This window comes from Oncorhynchus gorbuscha, linkage group LG02 (assembly GCF_021184085.1).
Source record: "Oncorhynchus gorbuscha isolate QuinsamMale2020 ecotype Even-year linkage group LG02, OgorEven_v1.0, whole genome shotgun sequence".
NCBI classification, from domain to species: Eukaryota; Metazoa; Chordata; class Actinopteri; order Salmoniformes; family Salmonidae; genus Oncorhynchus; species Oncorhynchus gorbuscha.
The window spans coordinates 58,801,076-58,820,337 of record NC_060174.1 but is presented as its reverse complement, the minus strand read 5'-3'; the positions used below and the strand labels follow the sequence as shown (position 1 = coordinate 58,820,337).

Below are 19,262 nucleotides of genomic sequence, written 5' to 3'. Positions count from 1 at the left end.
CTATCAGCTGTCCGTCCTGTCTCCCTGTAGCTCTGTCTTAGGTGTGTCACGGTACAGACATTGCAATTTATTGTCCTGGCCACATCTGCAATACCTCCTTGCAGCATTCCTAAGGCACTTTCACGCAGATGAGCAGGAACCCTGGACATCTTTCTTTTGGGTTTTTTCAGAGTCAGTAGAAAGGCCTCTTTAGTGTTCTACGTTTTCATAATTGTGACGTTATCGTGTTAACGACCATTCCACAGGTGCATGTTCATTAATTGTTGATGGCAATTTAGCTAAGTAGCCTATAACATCAACTAAAAGCATACTGTATTTATTTACTTGTGCACTAGGCTATAGGCTACCATGCCTGCGCGCAAATAGTCTCAAATTTCCCCTTTTTGGGATCTGATTATTTCTGATTGGCTTAACGCACCACCATCTGTGGAGCTTCTCAAAGTAATGTTTTCCTTCACCTCAAACAGTAAGCAAACAAGGTCTCTGTTTTCACTTGAAGTTGCTGTCACACCAACTTCTCGATGCACTGCGGACCACTGACTTCAGTGTAAAGATCTGTTGCTTTTGCCTGGAGTAATTTGTTTGAAGGATCGCGAAGACTGAGGAGGCTGTAAACTGTCACTGCCTTCAGCAGCCCTGTAGCCTCGAGTCTTATTGTGTTTTTATGAACACTTGCATCCAGTGCCCAAGGAACTCGAGCGCTGTCACAACTTTTAATATCTACTGACACAGTAGCCAGGTGTCCCCTGCTACTTTGGCTTTGGCTACTTTATCAAAGCCAATTTCTGATATCTATCGTGGCAGTTTAGCTGGTTTGAGCTAGCTAAATAGGCTACGGCTAATAACACGTGTGCTGAATAGTAAACTCCTATGATCATTGGAATGCCAAACAGGCTGACCATAGTTGGCTGTAGAACACAAATACATCTGGGACCAGGCTAACATAACAGTACTCTGTGGTATCCAACGTCATGTCTCGATTTCAATAGTTTACCCTTTTTATTTAATATCAGTGCTTGTAAATGTCTTTCTATCCCCGCAGGAGTTTCCTTCTGCTTCTAAGATGGATACAGGAGACTACAGCTGTGAGGCTGTGAACGATGCCGGCCCTGCGAAACGCTGTGAAGCTGTCAGAATGGAAGTCCGTAAGTGCTCTTCGTTTTCTATGGATTGGAGAATGCCAATGAGGGCAAAGCTGTCATCAAAGCAAAGGGTGGCTATTTTGAAGAATCTCAAATACAAAATAAATGTAGATTTGTTTAACACTTTTTGGTTACATGATTCCATGTGTTAAATTTCATAGTTGTGAGGTCTTCTATTATTCTACAATGTAGTCCAAATGAAGAAACCCTGGAAGGTATAGTTTAACTTTTGACTGGTACTGTATATCAAAAAAATAAATCATGATACAATTCGAATAGAGAAATTATTTCCAACCCCCATCCCTAATGTGAATCACTCTTGTTTGGTTTTGATAGTAGCTTACTGGCCTAATACAAAAATGTGAAAGCGATCTAGGAAAGTGTTTCCTTCATTCAAATGTAGGTCATACCATACACCGGTAAATCTAGATAATCCTGTTGCAGCCGATTCACATCATGTACTCTTAAAATATTGTTATGCTGGTTTGGTTGGTGGATATGTTTCCTAACAACCCCTGGGATCAAAGTTTTTAAATCTGCACAAGTGCTTTTACAATAACCAGACCTAGATGTGGGCAGCAGATAGGTTAGAGCATTGGGCGAGTAACCGAAAGGTCGGTGGTTCGAATACTGGCTTCAACGAGGTGAAGCAAAGGCACTTAACCCTAATTCCTCCAGGGGCAGGTGACCATGGCCGTGACCCCACTCCCTGCAGTTGTCTCGGAGTTGGGATATGCAAAAACTATTTATTTCCATTATGTGTGTAACAAGCCACCCCCCGAATATTAGCATTATTTGCTTTGGTCTTTATGCCATAGTGAATGCACATATTCTCTTTCCACTCAATGACAAGGATGCTAGGATGCTTCACTCACATTTTGACTTTGTGAGCCAGGGTAATGTATCTAATTTCTCGATCTCTCCCCCTCTTTCAATTCAAGGGAAAAATATGTTTACATTTGCCAAGGCAAGTGAAATGAACAAATACAACTGAGAAGAAAATAATTTAAACTATTAGAAATGAATAATGAATATTGCACTCAAAGGTTTAGAAAATATACATTTCAAGTGTTATAAACTCTTCATAAAAATAAATATCCTCTTGTCAACTGCGTTTTTATTTTCAGCATTCTTAACCTGTGTAAATATTTGTATGAACATAAGATTCAACAACTGAGACGAACTGAACAAGTTCCACAGACATGTGACTAACAGAAATTGAATGTGTCCCTGAACAAAGGAGGTAAAAATCAAAATTATCTGGTGTGGCCACCAACTGCATTAGGTACTGCAGTGCATCTCCTCCTCATGGACTGTACCAGATTTGCCAGTTCTTGCTGTGAGATGTTACCCTGCTCTTCCACCAAGGCACCTGAAAGTTCCCGAACATTTCTGGGAGGGAATGTCCCTAGCCCTCACCCTCTGATCCAACAGGTCCCAGACGTGCTCAATGGGACTGAGATCCGGGCTCTTTGCTGGCCATGGCAGAACACTGACATTCCTGTCTTTCGGGAAATTGTGCACAGAACGAGCAGTATGGCTGGTGGCATTGTCATGCTGGACGGTCATGTTAGGATGAGCCTGCAGGAAGGGTAGCACATGAGGGAGGAGGATGTCTTCCCTGTAATGCACAGCGTTGAGATTGACAACAAGCGCAGTCCGATGATGCTGTGACACACTGCCCCAGACCATGACGGACGCTCCAGAGTACAGGCCTCGGCGTAAGATCATTCCTTTGATGATAAACACGACTCTGACCATCACCCCTGGTGAGACAAAACCGTGACTTGTCAGTGAAGAGCACTTTTTGCCAGTCCTGTCTGGTCCAGCGACTGGGTTTCTGGTGACGTTGCCGGTGATGTCTGGTGAGGACCTGCCTTACAACAGGCCTACAAGCACTCAGTCCAGCCTCTCTCAGCCTTTTGCAGACAGTCTGAGCACTGATGGAGGGATTGTGCATTCCTGGTGTAACTTGGGCAGTTGTTGCCATTCTGTACCTGTCCTGCAGGTGTGATGTTTGGATGTACCAATCCTGTGCAGGTGTTACACGTGGTCTGCCACTGCGAGGATGATCAGCTGTCTGTCCTGTAGCACTGTCTTAGGCGTCTCACAATACAGACATTGCTATTTTTTTACCCTGGTCCTCATGCCTCCTTGCAGCATGCCTATACATTCGAACTCTCAGTTGAGCAGGGACCCTGGGCTTCTTTCCTTTGGTGTTTTTCAGAGTCTGTAGAAAGGCATCTTTAGTGACCTAAGTTTTCATAACTGACCTTTAATTGCCCACTGTCTGTAAGCTGTTAGTGGTTTAATGACCGTTCCACAGGTGCATGTTCATTAATTGTTTATGGTTCATTGAACAAGGATGGGATATAGTGTTTAAACCTTTTACAATGATCTGTGAAATTATTTGGGTTTTTACTAATAGTCTTTGAAAGACAGGGTCCTGAATTTTTTTATTTTATTTTTTATTTTATTTTTTTTCCTCCTGAGTTAGTCTGCTAGTACAGTGTTTTATCAATGTGCGGGAAGATGCATCAACAAACATTTTGGTGGAAATTACCCAATTCTTTTCCTCATTCTCTCTGTCTAGATGACATCAACACTGGAGGTATTGTTGCCGGGGTGATCGTGGCTCTCCTAGCCCTGGCCCTGCTAGGCTTTGGACTGTGGTACGCCCGCCGCAAAGGATACCTGCCTAGTGAGTTCACACCCCCTAACCACTCCTGGTCTTGTATTCATAAAGCGTCTCAAAGTAGGAGTGCTGATCTAGGAACAGATTCGATCATAATGAATAAGATTGCATGGACAGAAGGGACCTAAATCTTAGATCAGAACTCTTATTCATAGACATTTTAATAAATACGGGCCCAGATCAGTGACTGAAACATTATGAACCGCAAGTTAACATTCAAATCATCATACAAATGTCTCTACATTTAACTCACTTTTATTTATTTTGTCCTCACAGAAAAGAGTGCAAGGTAAGTGGACTCTTTAATAACTGATTACTTTGCCTGATCATGTTAATGCAGAACTTAGCAAATTGGTTTTCAGTGCCAGTGTCAAATTACATCCATGTCCTCCTTTGGCTGCCTCAGCCCTTGTTGACGAGGGCTTTTTAATTTAAGGATTTTATGTAACATTTCATAAAAAGAGAACACCATTTAAAAAGTACAATATAGTACACGTTAAAGTGGCTGATGGCTTTATAGATATTACTGTAGGCTCACTTGGTGTGTTCCTCTTACAGCCAACCCAAACCCTCAGTAGTCTACCAGCCAACATCGGAGTATGGCGATGAAGAGGATGTAAGTTTCATCGGTCTTTGTAATGTCTTAACATGTCTTGTGCTTTTTAGACATTCATTTCCATAGTATTTCTTCCATTTTTCTGGTATGTTTAACATTTTAGCAAGCAGAAGATTATTCAAAAGACAATAGACATTATTGTGATAGAAATTATTTATATGCTTTGTTTTCTCTGTGCTCTCAAATTCAATTTCTGACAATTAGATGATTATTACGATTGTAATGTATTATATGGTTTGGTTGTCAGGGAAATATATATTTAGCGGATGATTTTATCCAAGGCGACTCAGTCATAGGTGCCTACATTTTTACGTGTGGGTTGTCCCGAGAATCGGCCCCAATATCCTGGCGTTGCAAGCGCCATGCTTTACCAACTGAGCTGCAGAGGACCATCTCTAAAGACTTAATGGTTGCTGTCCTTTGGTCTTGTATTCCAGTGAAAAGGTGTAGTCTTGTAATTGCAGTCTTCTTTGTCTGTTTCAGGGGGAATTCAAACAGAAGTCTTCTTTCGTGGTATAGCCAGGGCAAGCAACATAGGATATACTCAGGAGTCTACGGCAACAATGATGAGTGCGGTTGCGTCCCAATAACATCTCCCTTTTCTCCTGAAGTGTGCTCTTGTTCACTGCTTCACACATCTCAAAGCATTGGATTGGCTGCGACATGGGCTAGTGGGAGTTTCCACATGTTTTCCTTATACCAGCCATTTCCTTTCAAATCAGTGAAGCAAAGTGCACACTTTGGGAGGAAGGAGAGATAATTGGGTAAATGCTAATACCACTGGCCCTTTTACCTGCTCGGTGTGGATGATTTTAATGTTCTTTTTTAATTCCATCTGTTTATGAAAACTATTTCCACTTTAATATTTCTCTAACCGGCAGTCACCTACTGTATGTCTGCTTTATTTTGTGGCGGCTGTGTCTATAGAACTTTCTTTTTTCCCAAAAATATTTCAATAACGCTGGTCATTTAAATTTTTCTAACCCAATAGAACATGCGTTTTATGCCTTGCGTCCCAAATTGCACCCTATTCCCTATATAGTCACTAGAAGGAAGGGGAAAGGGAATACCTACTCTGTTGCACAACTGAAGGCATTCAACAAATGTCTTCTGCATTTAACCCAACCCCGCTGAATCAGAGGTGTGGTGGGCTGCCTTAATCGACACCCACGTCATCGATGCCCGGGGAGTATATGTTGGGGGTTAACTGCCTTGTTCAAGGGTAGAAGGGGATTTGAACCAACAACCTTTCGGGTTTTTGCACAACACTGTTAACTGCTAGGCTAGCCCAATATAGAGCTCTATGGACCCTGGTCAAAAGAAGTGCACTATATAGGGATTAGTGTCATTTTGAGCTACAACCTACATTCTTCTCCATAAGGGATTCAACTTGCGAAGTCTTGATTGTTCAACCTGACACAAGCTTTGGAAATACCACAGCTCCCTCTGTCCCATGCCTCTACTGTATCCCAAATGGCACCCTATTCTGTATATAGTGCACTACTTTTGACCAAGGCTCTAGGGCATTTATGTAGGGAATAGGTTGCAGTTTGATACACATAACTTGTGTGCCTTGAATATCCATGCTGTTCAGTGAGTTGTAACGTGAAATGTTTTGTTTACGGTACTTAGAGTTTTAAATGGCATTGTGTTTTGGTCAACTCACATCGAGCTTGATTCATACAGCACATTTCTAACATGCAATGCAACACCGTGTGCTTTACAGGGGGAGAAATTATAACAATAAACTATTTACTACACAACAGACATAAGAGCATAAAAATACTGAAGAATAATGAACTGAATGACTAAAAAGCACCCTAAGGAAATGCATATCTAAAAAGATGTGTTAAGATATCTTTAAATAATGTCCAGGTTCTCTGGCAGGCTATTCAAGAGTCTGGGGGCATAGTAACTAAAGGCTGCCATTCCATGCCTCTTGGTCCTAGGCTTTGGGATAGTTGAAAGGCCAGTGCCAGAGGAACCTACTTGGTACATAACTTTAAAAGCCTGGCTTACATGTATTGGGTGCACAATTGTGAATTGATTTTAAAAACCAATAGAAGAATCTTAATTAATTCTAAAACACACAGGCAGCCAGTGCAGGGACCATAAAACCAGTGTAATGTAGCTTCTCTGACTGGTCTCTGTCAGGACCTGTGCTGCAGCATTCTGTATGTTTTGCAGTTGACCAATTGCTTTCTTGGGTAGACCAGACAGGTGAGCATTAGTGGTCAAGCATGCTTGGAATAAAAGCATAGAAACGGACCCACCTTGGCAATATTTCTCAGGTGGTAAAACGCTATTTTGGTCACATTCCTAATGTTTGTATTAGTCATTGTATTGTTTGTTGCTGGTCCCAGATCGGTTTGTGCTGCCGTACCAACTCTTTGTCACTCACTATTAAACACTTAAATATGTTTATGACAATTCCATGAGAAGTTGTCAAGAGCAGTAACAAACTAGCAACCAGACTTGTTGAGATGTGCATTCTCCTTCTTTGCAAGTTATCAAGTTTAGCATCCCAAAGATGGGATATTGTGCTCACAGCAACCTCATACAAAGAACATGGGTGCAGTCGTACTTAAGATATTTATTTTGCAAAAATTAGTCAGGTTTTAATCTAGGTCTTTTTATTGAGCATTTTACAATTGACAGATTAATGTATTTGTTGTTTATAAGGTAACACCTGATTCTAATATTAAATACTTTTTGAAGAACAGTCTCTGAAAGACCATTTTTGTAATAGTTGTATTTTCCATATCTTTGACTTTGGGCTATTATTATTATTATTATTATTATTATTATTATGTACAATGTATCCACAAGGTGCTAGCTAAATCATCCATGGTCCTTCAGTACCATTGAGTATTATCTACCCTTTACCATAATCAGTTTAGCCTAGATTGAGAGAGAATATTCTTAAGGCACACTGTATAAAATGCTTTTAGTGTATAGCAGGTTTGGTGTAGGGCTAATTAGAGAATGTTAATATGCCCTCTGACCTGTGCCAATTAGATGTGTTCCCATGTAGCTTACTGTTTTCCAGACCCAAACATTTTAAATATGTACAATTTGTACATTTACAGACCAGTATCCTTAAGTAGTTTTTGTAATTCGGAATGTCTTAAGAATTCCGTAGATGTGCATGTGGTGCAGAGGGTAAGCTTCTATTCTGTTTGCGCAGTCACTGTATAATCACTGTGAATGGATACATTTGATCATACAGAAAGAAATGTGACGTAGGTGAATCCTGTCTCTTTAAGAAAAAGGGGCGGTGCTGTTGAGAGCTGCAACCTTTTTGACAGGCTGGCCCGATGCTCACTCAAAATCCATTCATAAATAAGACATTTGAGGCATAGTTTCATTGAATAAATAATTTCAGGACACAAATGTGTTAACGTTTTTAGCGAACAATTGCAAGAAACTCCCAGCAAAAAAATAGTTTACATCCTAGTCAGCGCATTCGACTCCGCGACGTTGAGAGCAAAAGTGACTTCCGACTAGTGACCCCCCCCCTTCTGCAGCGATGGTTATGACTTTATCTGCGTTTCACCAGGAAGCTGCTTAGTTCATTCTGTGTTCAGAACATTTTTTCTACAGAACCTCCTGTTCGCTTTATTACACCCACTAAACGGGATTGTCGTTCATGTGTAGCCAAGTCTAGTCTAATTCCGTTTGAAAAAAACGGATACTTTGTGTTCATGTCTGCCGCCGCCTCCATCTTTCCGGTTTTACTGAAAGTAAGTGAAACCGAGGACTGAAATACCAATGGAACGGTGAGAGTTATGATGGCAGCTAAAGAAGAGCTTTATACCAAAGTCACCCCGCGGAGGCAGCGCCAGAATCGATCGGGCACTGTAAAACATGGGTCAAGTCTGGACGTGCTGCTGTCCATGGGATTCCCCAAGACCAGGGCGTGAGTATCTGACCTACAGCTAGTGTACTGCCGCTATTCATTAGATTACTTTCCCTAGCTAATGCAGTCTAATTTTAGACTAAGGCTGCGGTCACACAGGGAGGCCAATTCTGATATTTTTTTCCACTTATTGGTATTGACCAATCAGATGTTTTTTAATGAGATTTTTTTCAGAGCTGATCTGATTGGTCAAAAAATGCCAATTAGTGACAAAAAGATCAGATTCGGGCTGCGTGTCTAAACACAGCCTAAACTGGGCAAACAAGGCTTTATTTTAAGCCTGCTATTATAGGTTAAGTTGTAGAGCAATATTGTTCCATACCGGTATTAAAATAAACACTCCATTGTTGGTACTGGTAGAGGGTCAAATGCTATGTCCTATATATCGGCATTTGGACTCCAACTTGACTTTCAAGAAACCGGTGAAGGTGGTTAACACGGTCTAGTTTAGACTTGATTTAAAGTTTCTAGGAACTTGCCGTCCTTTGGAACCCACCAAACTGAATGCAATGAACTTTTCACATGTTATTTTCTCACATGCAGTAGCCGCCATTCTAAAACCAATTGAATCACTCTACAAACAGTTCATATTTTGGATAACAAACCAAACCGTTACCACCATTGTCAGAGTTGACTTACTGAGAGTGCAGATTGTCACTTTCTGACAGTTACCATATATTGGAAAACATTTAAATCATGGCTCAAATTTTAACCAAACCTATGACAGCTTATTACTTTTTCTTTCTTAAAAAAAATGATGGATAGGTTATTGTGTTGGATGTAATTGTTTTTGAGTATTTGCATTATGGCTGTGTAATTGCCCTTGCCTGCCTAGGGCCCCCAAAAGGCTAGGGCTGGCTCTTAATGCATGTGTGGGTATGCAGACCAATGATGTGTATATAAACTCTGGATTGCTGATGCTATGTAATGGCCAAAGGGGGGCTATGAAGCCACTGATTGGACATATTGCCACTCCCTAGAAGGAGCAGTCCTCCATAGGAATGAATGGAATTCTACAGTCTACTTTTTTTTGGGGGGGGGGGGGGTGGGGACCGTAACATTATTACTTAAATTTTTTTCCTTTAAGTATATATTTTGTATATTGTCTTAATGTTGAAGTATGCATTAAGGTGTCTAATATATTGAATGTAGACATCACAATGCATTTCTATAGCTTCCCAACTCTTTGTTTTATAATTGTGGGTGAGTACCAAAATGGAGGTGCGGTGGCTTCAAAACAGCAACCCCGTGTGTGTATATAAATAATTAGGCCCCCACCCCTATCAAAGTTGCCCATCCCTGCTCTATAGCCTAATGTTTTCACGATCAACCATCCACCTTGGACAGGTCTTGAACTCCTTCAATAACATATTGACGGGTTGGGTTAAATGCGGAAGACACATTTCGGTTGAATGCATTCAGTTGTGCAACTGACTAGGTATCCTCTTGCTCTCTCTTCACCCCCCCCCAACCCCCGGACCTGTTGCACCCTCTATGACCACTTGGATTATTATCTGACCCTGCTGGTCATCTATGAGCGTTTGAATATCTTGAACGATCTTGCTTAAATGGCCATGTAGTCTTATCTCCACCGGGCACAGCCAGAAGATGACCGGCCACCCCTCAGCCTGGTCCTTCTCTAGGTTTCTTCCTAGGTTACCTCCTTTCTAGGGAGTTTTCTACGTCTGCATTGCTTGCTCTATTGAGTTCTGCATGAGCACTGACATCTGCTGACGTATAAATAACTTTTATATATATATTGATCAACTGAAATTGTCCTAGTTGCCTCTGGAATTATGTGTCTGAAGACACCCCTTGAAATGAGTGGTTTCGGCTATTCCGGCCAAACCCTTAGCTGAAGGGTATATATATACAATCAAGCACACAGCCATGCAATCTCCATATACATTGGCAGTAGAATGACCTTACTGAAGAGCTCAGTGACTCAACAATGCACTGTCATAGGATGCCACCTTTCCAACAAGTCAGTTTGTCACATTTCTGCCCTGCTAGAGTTGCCACGGTTAACTGTTAGTGTTATTGTGAAGTAGAAATGTCTAGGAGCAGCAACGGCTCAGCTACGAAGTGGTAGGCCACACAAGCTCACAGAACTGGACCGCAGAGTGGTATAGTGTGTAAAAATCATCAGTCCTTGGTTGCAACACTCACTACTAGTTCCAAACTGCCTCTGGAAGCAATGTCAGCAAAAATAACTGTTCGTCGGGAGCTTCGTGAAAGGGGTTTCCATGTCCGAGCAGCCGCACACAAGCCTAAGATAACCATGCGCGGTGGAAGTGTCGGCTGTAGTGGTGTAAAGCTTGCCGCCATTGGACTTTGGCGCATTGGAAACGCATTCTCTGGAGTGAGGAATCACTCTTCCCCCATCTGGCAGTCTGGCGGACAAATCTGAATGTTGCGGATGCCAGGAGAATGCTACCTGGCCCAATGCATAGTGCCAAACCTCCACCAAACTTTACAGTTGGCACTATGCATTGGGCCAGGTAGCATTCATATATATAAATATTTTTTGTGTTGCAAGGTTCTGGCTAGGCCCCTTAGTTCCAGTGAAGGGAAATTGTAACGCTACAGCATACAATGACATTCTAGACGATTCTGTGCTTCCGACTTTGTGGCAACAGTTTGTGGAAGGCCCTTTCCTGTTTCAGCATGCCAATGCCCCCGGTGTGGAAGAACTTGACTGGCCTGCACAGAACCCTGGTCTTAACCTCTTCTAACACCTTTGGGATGAATGGGAACGCCGACTGCGAGCCAGGCCTAACTAGCCAACATCAGTGCCCAACCTCACAAATGCTCTAGTGGCTGAATGGAAGCAGCAATGTTCCACCATCTAATGGAAAGCCTTCCCAGAAGATTGGAGGCTGTTATGGAATTGGTCCCCCTTTGCTGCTATTTTAATGCCCATGATGCACTACATGACCTAAAGTATGTGAACCCAAGCAGGAGTTCACGTATTGCGTCTTGGGAAATAATTGTCTTCCTGGCCAAATTTTAGTTTGTTTTTAACAGTCCCAGGCAAACAGGACAGGAGGGTACTGCTAAAGCAATACTTCTCAGGATTTACCAAAACCACTCTTAAGGAAAAACTGGTGTCTGAAAAGTAGTGCACCATCATGTCACACCTAAGTAGCAACAGGTGTTAAAATTTTTTTTTTACTGGTTGGGTGTTCAATATATCCTATACCAAACAGCATTGTTTTACATGTTAGTCTGAACTGTTTAACAATCACATGCGAATGGCCTTAACACTGTTTTATATGCTTGAATACTTAAATACTCTGAGCCTGAACACTGTTTTAGATGCTAGTGTACTCAACTCTAGTACTCCTCACCAGATGTGAGGTTCACAGATGGTTTAGGTGTCCAAATTTGTAAGCAGAGGAAGGAGGAGAGAAAATGGGGAAAGACAAGAATATATATATATTCTTCAACCAAACAATTGGGATCTGGAAATGAGTGTTGATTGGTTTGTCTTTAAACAGTTTAATATTGAAAGTTGACCAGGGGTTTTGTGTAATTTAACCCTCACTTCAGTGTATCCTTCTTTGTTAGCATGGCTAATTGCTTAGTGAGTCTCTTTACCTTCAATCCCTGTAGTGATTGAAGGTTTCCTGGTACAGAGAAGCACTAATACTTATGACAGAAGGGTTATATGATTCACTCTACAAACACACAAGCCTCACCGACCTACTGTAGCTATGAGGATAAGACAAAATGTTTGTCCGGGGAAACTCTTTGGCATAGCCTTTCGAGGACAAGAGCTTCAGTGTGTGTGGAGAACATGAATCATACAACCCTACTGTTGTATGAAGGTTATTCATGCTGAATAATTTGTCATTGAGCAGCGATAATCAGATGTGATCTAGCTGGACAGTCAGCCACTGTCACAGCACTTGACATTTGCACGCAGTGTCAGCCACTGTCACATGCAGAACTGTAGGAGGAAGGGGCAGTGATCCTTAGTCTGGTGGTCAGATCTAACCTGCTTGCCAGCCTTTCTGCTGTCTTGCAAGAGGGGATCTGGAAATGTGTGTGTTGCAAGAGAGTAGAAACAGACTGGCACCCAGGCTAGATCAGCCATGTGGAAGATGGATCCATCTGAGAGAATTATAATATCTCACATTTCAATGTGGTTGCTGTTAGCTTCCTGCTGCTTCTCCATTTTAAGATTGGTTTCCAAGAAGTCTTTCAGGAAAGGCTGTCTACTTGATAACCGGCAGTGTACACAAGGGAGCTATTCCTTTCCTTCCCCAAAATAATTTTACACACACACACAGTTGAGGTCGGAAGTTTACATGCACCTTAGCCAAACACATTTAAACTCTGAGCTTTTATTTCTTTCATCACATTCTCAGGAAGTCAGAAGTTTACATACACTCAATTAGTATTTGGTAGCATTGCCTTAAACAATTTAAACAATTTCCTCCTGACAGAGCTGGTGTAACTGAGTCAGGTTTGTAAGGCCTCCTTGCTCGCACACGGTTTTTCAGTTCTGCCCAGGTCAGGGCTTTGTGATGGCCTCTCCAATACCTTGACTTTGTTGTCCTTAAGCCATTTTGCCGCAACTTTGGATGTATGCTTGGGGTCATTGTCCATTTGGAAGACCCATTTCCGACCAAGCTTTAACTTCCTGGAAGACTTCCTGATGTCTTGCGATGTTGCTTAAATATATCCACATAATTTTCCTGTCATGATGCCATCTATTTTGTGAAGTGCACCAGTCCCTCCTGCAGCAAAGCACCCCCACAACATGCTGGCACCTCTGTGCTTCACGGTTGGGATGGTGTTCTTTGGCTTGCAAGCCTCCCTTTTTCCTCCTAACATAACGATGGTCATTATGGCCAAACAGTTCTATTTTTGTTTCATCAGACCAGAGGATATTTCTCCAAATGTGCAGTTGCAAACTGTAGTCTGGCTTTTTTATGGCGGTTTTGGAGCAGTGGCTTCTTCCTTGCTGAGTGGCCTTTCAGGTTATGTATATATATGACTAGTTTTACTGTGGATATAGATACTTTATCCGTTTCTTCCAGCATCTTCACAAGTTCCTTTGCTGTTCTGGGATTGATTTGCACATTTCGCACCAAAGTACGTTCCTCTCTAGGAGACCGAACACATCTCCTTCCTGAGTGGTATGAAGGCTGCGTGGTCCCATGGTGTTTATACTTGCATACTTTTGTTTGTACAGATGAACGTGGTACCTTCAGGTGTTTGGAAATTGCCCCCAAGGATGAACTAGACTTGTGGTCTACATTTTTTTTTAAGGTCTTGGCTGATTTTTCTGGCCCTAGCCCTTACCCTCCGATCCAACAGGTCCCAGACATGATCTGGGCTCTTCCCTGGCCATGGCAGAACACTGACATACCTGTCTTTCAGGAAATCATGCACAGAACGAGCAGTATGGCTGATGGCTTTGTCATGTCAGGATGAGTCTGCAGGAAGGGTACCACATGAGGGAGGAGGATGTCTTCCCTGATGTCCCCCCCCCCGGTGAGACAAAACCGTGACTCGTCAGTGTCTGCACCAGCGACGCGATGGTGGGTTTGTGCCTATAGGTGTCGGTGATGTCTGGTGAGGATCTGCCTTACAACAGGCCTACAAGCCCTCAGTTCAGCCTCTCTTAGCCTAGACAGTCTGAGCACTGATGGAGGGATTGTGCGTTCCTTGTGCATCTTGGGCAGTTGTTGCCATCCTGACCTGTCCCGCAGGTGTGATGTTTGGATGTACCGATCCTGTGCAGGTGTTGCATGTGGTCTGCCACTGCGAGGACGATCAGCTGCTCATCCAGTCTCCCTGTGTCACTGTCTTAAGCGTCTCACAGTACGGACATTGCAAGTTATTGCCCTGGTCACATCTGAAGTGCTCATTGCAGCATGCCTAAGGCACATTCACACATGAGCAGGGACCCTGGGCGTCTTGTCTTTTTTTCCCCAGAGTCAGTAGAAAGGCCTCTTTAGTGTCCTAAGTTTTCAAAACTGTGACCTTAATTGCCTACTGTCTGTAAGCTGTTAGTGTCTTAACGAATGTTCGTTAATTATGGTTCATTGAACAAGTGTGGGAAACAGTGTTTAAACACTTTACAAGGACGGTCTGTAAAGTTATTTGGATTTCTATTAATTCTTTGAAAGACAGGGTCCTGAAAAAAGGCTGTTATTTATGCATGCATACATGCAGTTAAAGTCGGAAGTTTACATACATACACTTGTGTTCGAGTCAATAAAACAAGTTTTTCAACTACTCCACACATTTCTTGTTAACAAACTATTTTTGGCCGGTTAGGACATCTGCTGTGTGCATGACACAAGTAATTTTTCCATCAATTGTTTAGACAGATTATTTCATGGTATCACAATTCCAGTGAGTCAGTTTACATGACTAAGTTGACTGTTCCTTGGAAAATTCCAGAAAATGATATCGGAGGCTTCTATATCCATGATGGGCTAATTGACATCTGAGTCAATTGTAGGTGTACCTGTGGATGCATTTCAAGGCCTACCTTCAAACTCAGTGCCTCTTTGCTTGACATCATAGGAAAATCAAAAGAAATCTGCCAAGATTGTAGACCTCCAAGTCTGGTTCATCCTTAGGAGCAATTTCTGAACACCTGAAGGTACCACATTCATTTGTACAAACAATAGTACACAAGTATAAACACCATGGGACCACGCATCCGTCATACCGCTCAGGAAGGGGACGTAAAATGAGTCCAATATTGACATAACCTGAAAGGCCGCTCAGCAAGGAAGAAGCCACTGCTCCGAAACGCCATTAAAAAAAAGCAAGACTTCAGTTTGCAACTGTACATTCGAACGCAAGACAGAAATGGACAATTACCCAAATCATGCTTCCAAAGTTGTTGCAAAATGGCTTAAGGACAAAGTCAAGGTATTGGAGTGGCCATCAAAGCCCTGACCTGGGCAGAATTTAAAAAGCGTCTGCGAGCAAGGAGGCCTACAAACCTGTCAGGAGGAATTTGGTCAAAATTCACCCAAATTATTGTGGGAAGCTTGTGGAAGGCTACTTAAAACGTTTGACCCAAGTTATACAATTTTAACGACACTCAGTTAGTATTTGGTAGCATTGCATGTAAACTTCTGACCCACTGGGAATGTGATGAAAGAAATAAAAGCTGATATCATTCTCTATTCTGACATTTAACATTCTTAAAATAAAGTGACCTAAGACTGGGAATTTTTACTATAATTAAATGTCAGATTGTGAACCTGAGTTTAAATGTGTTTGGCTCAGCAGGTGTATGTAAACTTCTGACTTGAACTGTTCATACACACACTACCGTTCAAAACTTTGCAGTCTTATAGGAATGTCCTTGTTTTTGAAAGAGAAACACTCTTGGGCCATTATAAAATAACATCAAATTGATTAGAAATACAGTTAGATTGTAAATGACTTGTTGCATTTTAATGGCGTCTACAGAGGCCCATTATCAAAAACTATCACTCCTGTTCCAATGGCACGTTGTGTTGGCTAATCCAAGTTTGTCATTTTAAAAGTCTATTTGATCATTACCTTTTTGCAATAATGTTAGCACAGCTGGAAACTGTTGTTCTGATTAAAGAAACAATGAAACTGACCTTTTAGACTTGAGTATTTGGCAGAGTTGCAAAGAAAAAGCCAATCTCAGACTGGCAAATAAAAAGAAAAGACTAACATCGGTGAAAAAACACACACTGGACAGAGGAACTCTGCCTAGAAGGCCAGCATCCCAGAGTTGCTTGATGTTTATTCCATGTGTAACTCCATGTGTAACTTGTTCTCAACTAGCTTACCTGGTTAAATAAAGGTAACATGAAAAATAGACAAACAATAGCATATGTGGTATGTGCTGAGTCAAGAGTGCAAAAAGGGTAAATGCAGATAGACCGGTTAGCTATTTAGCTGTCTTATGGCTTGGGGGTAGAAGCTCTTCAGGGTCCTGTTGGTTCCAGACTTGGTGCATTGGTATCGCTTGCCGTGCAATAGCGGAGAGAAGAATTTATGACTTGGGTGTATCTCAATGCCCAGTGTGTCCTTCCAGGATAGCAGAGTTGATGCCAGAGCAACTCCGTGGCTGGTAAGGTATTATACTGGACAAAAGCTATGCTTCTCCAGGTATTGCCACACATTTTAAACATTTTTTTAAACCTTTTTTATTTGAGTTATACACTTAAACAACTTTAATCATTACATGTTGTGACAGGAAGTCTCTGTTAGAGGTTGACCGATTTTTATGATTTTTCAATACTGATACTGATTTATCTAAGGACCAAAAAAAACGATACCGATTTTTAAATCGGCCAATTTTTATTTTATTTTATTTTTTTGTAATTTTTTAAAACTTATTATTATATACATTTTTTTGTAATAATAATGATTTCAACAATACTGAATGAACACTTATTTTAACTTAATATAAAACATCAATCAATTTAGCCTCAAATAAATAATGAAACGTGTTCAATTTGGTTTAAATAAATTAAAAACCGTGTTGGGAGAAGAAAGTAATATGTACCATGTAAAATATGTGCCATGTAAAAAAGCTAATGTTTAAGTTCCTTGCTCAGAACATGAGAACATGAAAGTTGGTGGTTCCTTTTAACATGAGACTTCAATATTCCAAGGTAAGAGGTTTTAGGTTGTAGTTAATATAGTATTTATAGGACTATTTCTCTCTACCAATTGTATTTCATATACCTTTGACTATTGGATGTTCTTCTAGGCACTTAGTATTGTATTGCCAGTGTAACAGTATAGCTTCCGTCCCCCTCGCCCCTACCTGGGCTCGAACCAGGAACACATCGACAACAGCCACACTCGAGGCATCGTTCCACAAAAGCCGCAGCCCTTGCAGCGCAGGGGGAATAACTACTCCAAATCTAAAAGCGAGTGACATTTGAAACAGTATTAGCGCACACCCAGCTAACTAGCTAGCCATTTCACATTGGTTACACCAGCCATTAGGCTGATAGGCTTGAAGTCATAAACAGTGCTGTGCTTGCGAAAAGCAGCTGGCAAAACGCACGAAATTGCTGTTTGAATGAATGATTACGGGCCTGCTGCTGCTCAGACTGCTCTATCAAATCAGACTTAATTATAACATAAAACCCAAATACGAGCCTTTGGTCATTAATATGATCGACTCCGGAAACTATATAATTTCGAAAAGTTCGGTATTTTATCTAACGGGTGGCATCCCTAAATCTAAATATTCTTGTTACATTGCACAAACTTCAATGTATGTCATAATTATGTAATATTCTGGCAAATTAGTTTGCAATGAGCCAGGCAGCCCAAACTGTTGCATATACCCTGACTCTGCGTGCAATGAACGCAAAAGGAATGACACAATTTCACCTGGTTAATACTGCCCGCTAAACTAGTTTGACTGTGAGATTGCAGTTAAGCCCTGCTTTGTAATCAACCAGCATAGACTCATCAGTTTCCACAGTTCAGTAGAAGTGTGTTTTGCAGTGCCTGCGTGTCTGCTGTACAGTATATCTAAGATGAGCTTGACTACAAGTGTGTACTTACTCAACCCAAAGATATGAAAGTGTTGACTCCACAGCCTCATTGCATTAACATGTGACATAGGCTGCTTGTTAATGTTTGAGTAGCCGATGCTTCTGTTGGAGGGTAATGCATTTGACTGTAATTACTGGTATGTGTTTGAACACATGTTTATCCTTGTGTGTGTTTGACAGAGGGAGGGTGTCTTTGTGTACAAGTGTGTCTCTCTGTGCATGTGTTTATTGATGAGCCATCTGCCTAGTCGCTGTTGCCATAGTAAGTGTCCCTCCCTGCTGTACCATACTGGTTGTGTTCAAACGCCTTCCATTCCCAGTCTGTTAATGCCCATCCTCAGTCTCTTTCCATACTGAGAGCCCATGGGCACTTGACTGTAGGGTCTGGCAGGGCTCTGGAAGGCATGTGCAACACAGCATAGTGCAGATGGCGATTCTGGCTGTCTGTGGGGTTAGGATGGGATGGCTGCAGAGTAATAGGCTTTTAATTACAACGCCTGATTACATTTGGCCCTTTGACACAACCGTGGGGTTCACTGGCCTGGCCTTAGCTCGGCTTTGTTCTTCGGCCTCTTCCTCTGACTATACTTCCTCCCTTTTCTCCATCTGCTTTTTCTTGGCACATTTGGTTTTTATTTCACTGCCCCCTTGTCCTCTTCCCCTCTTTTCTTCCTAATTTTTCTCTTCTGTAGCTTCCCTCTTGTTTGTTCTGACCACTCTGGTTAGATGTAAACACTGCTAAACATGACCGGGGAGTTGTTGTGACATAGTAACCCAGCATTGCCATGTTGCTTAACTGCAGCTTTTAGTTACAAATTTAACCGGAAACATGCATAATGCAAATTCACTAATGTAGCAGGCATGATATAAAATTAACACCGATCTCGTAAACGGTCTCAAGCACAAGAAAATGTGCTAGTGCGTAGCCAGCTAATATTTATATTTCAAGTTTAGCCAACTTGGATCAAGGTACAAGCTCTGAATTCAGCTGACAAAACAGTTGAATTATGAACACAACCTTCTGTCCAGCTGACTTTCATCAACATGCCAGCCTGTCCTCTTTGTTTCAATGTTGAAATCAAGTGGCCTACGTTATCTCAGAATGAGAACTATTTGCCAATTCCTAAGGATTTTTTCAAATGCTTATTGCACATTTATAAAACGGACTAAACAGCTAGTATAGCAATCTTTATTTGACAAAATGTTGCTAGCAATATGTGCTACCGTAACGCGTGCACAACAAACTGAGCATTAATTTTCCAGAATGAATGTTCATTGGTACATCCATTTTAGTAGTGTCTGCTCGAATTTGGAGGAGTTGAAACATAAACAGGGTATGGTTTGAAAGGTTGACTCC

General features: G+C 41.6%; 2 protein-coding genes across 3 annotated transcripts in view; both read left to right on the top strand.

Annotated features, from left to right (window-relative positions):
* The window catches only part of f11r.1 (F11 receptor, tandem duplicate 1), a 41,036-nt gene extending 33,861 nt beyond the window's left edge, over positions 1-7,175 (top strand). For both annotated transcript variants that reach the window (XM_046314472.1, XM_046314480.1), the window contains exons 6-10: positions 1,043-1,145; positions 3,736-3,843; positions 4,114-4,126; positions 4,396-4,453; positions 4,937-7,175. In XM_046314472.1, the coding sequence (XP_046170428.1) occupies positions 1,043-1,145; positions 3,736-3,843; positions 4,114-4,126; positions 4,396-4,453; positions 4,937-4,972 (318 nt within the window). In that variant the 3' untranslated portion in view covers positions 4,973-7,175. The remainder of the gene's footprint in view (positions 1-1,042; positions 1,146-3,735; positions 3,844-4,113; positions 4,127-4,395; positions 4,454-4,936) is intronic.
* A 668-nt stretch (positions 7,176-7,843) lies between these two features.
* The window catches only part of LOC124005323 (ubiquitin-associated and SH3 domain-containing protein B-like), a 44,116-nt gene continuing 32,697 nt past the window's right edge, over positions 7,844-19,262 (top strand). The window contains 1 exon segment of the mRNA XM_046314461.1: positions 7,844-8,372. Coding sequence (XP_046170417.1) covers positions 8,242-8,372 — 131 coding nt within the window. The 5' untranslated portion in view covers positions 7,844-8,241.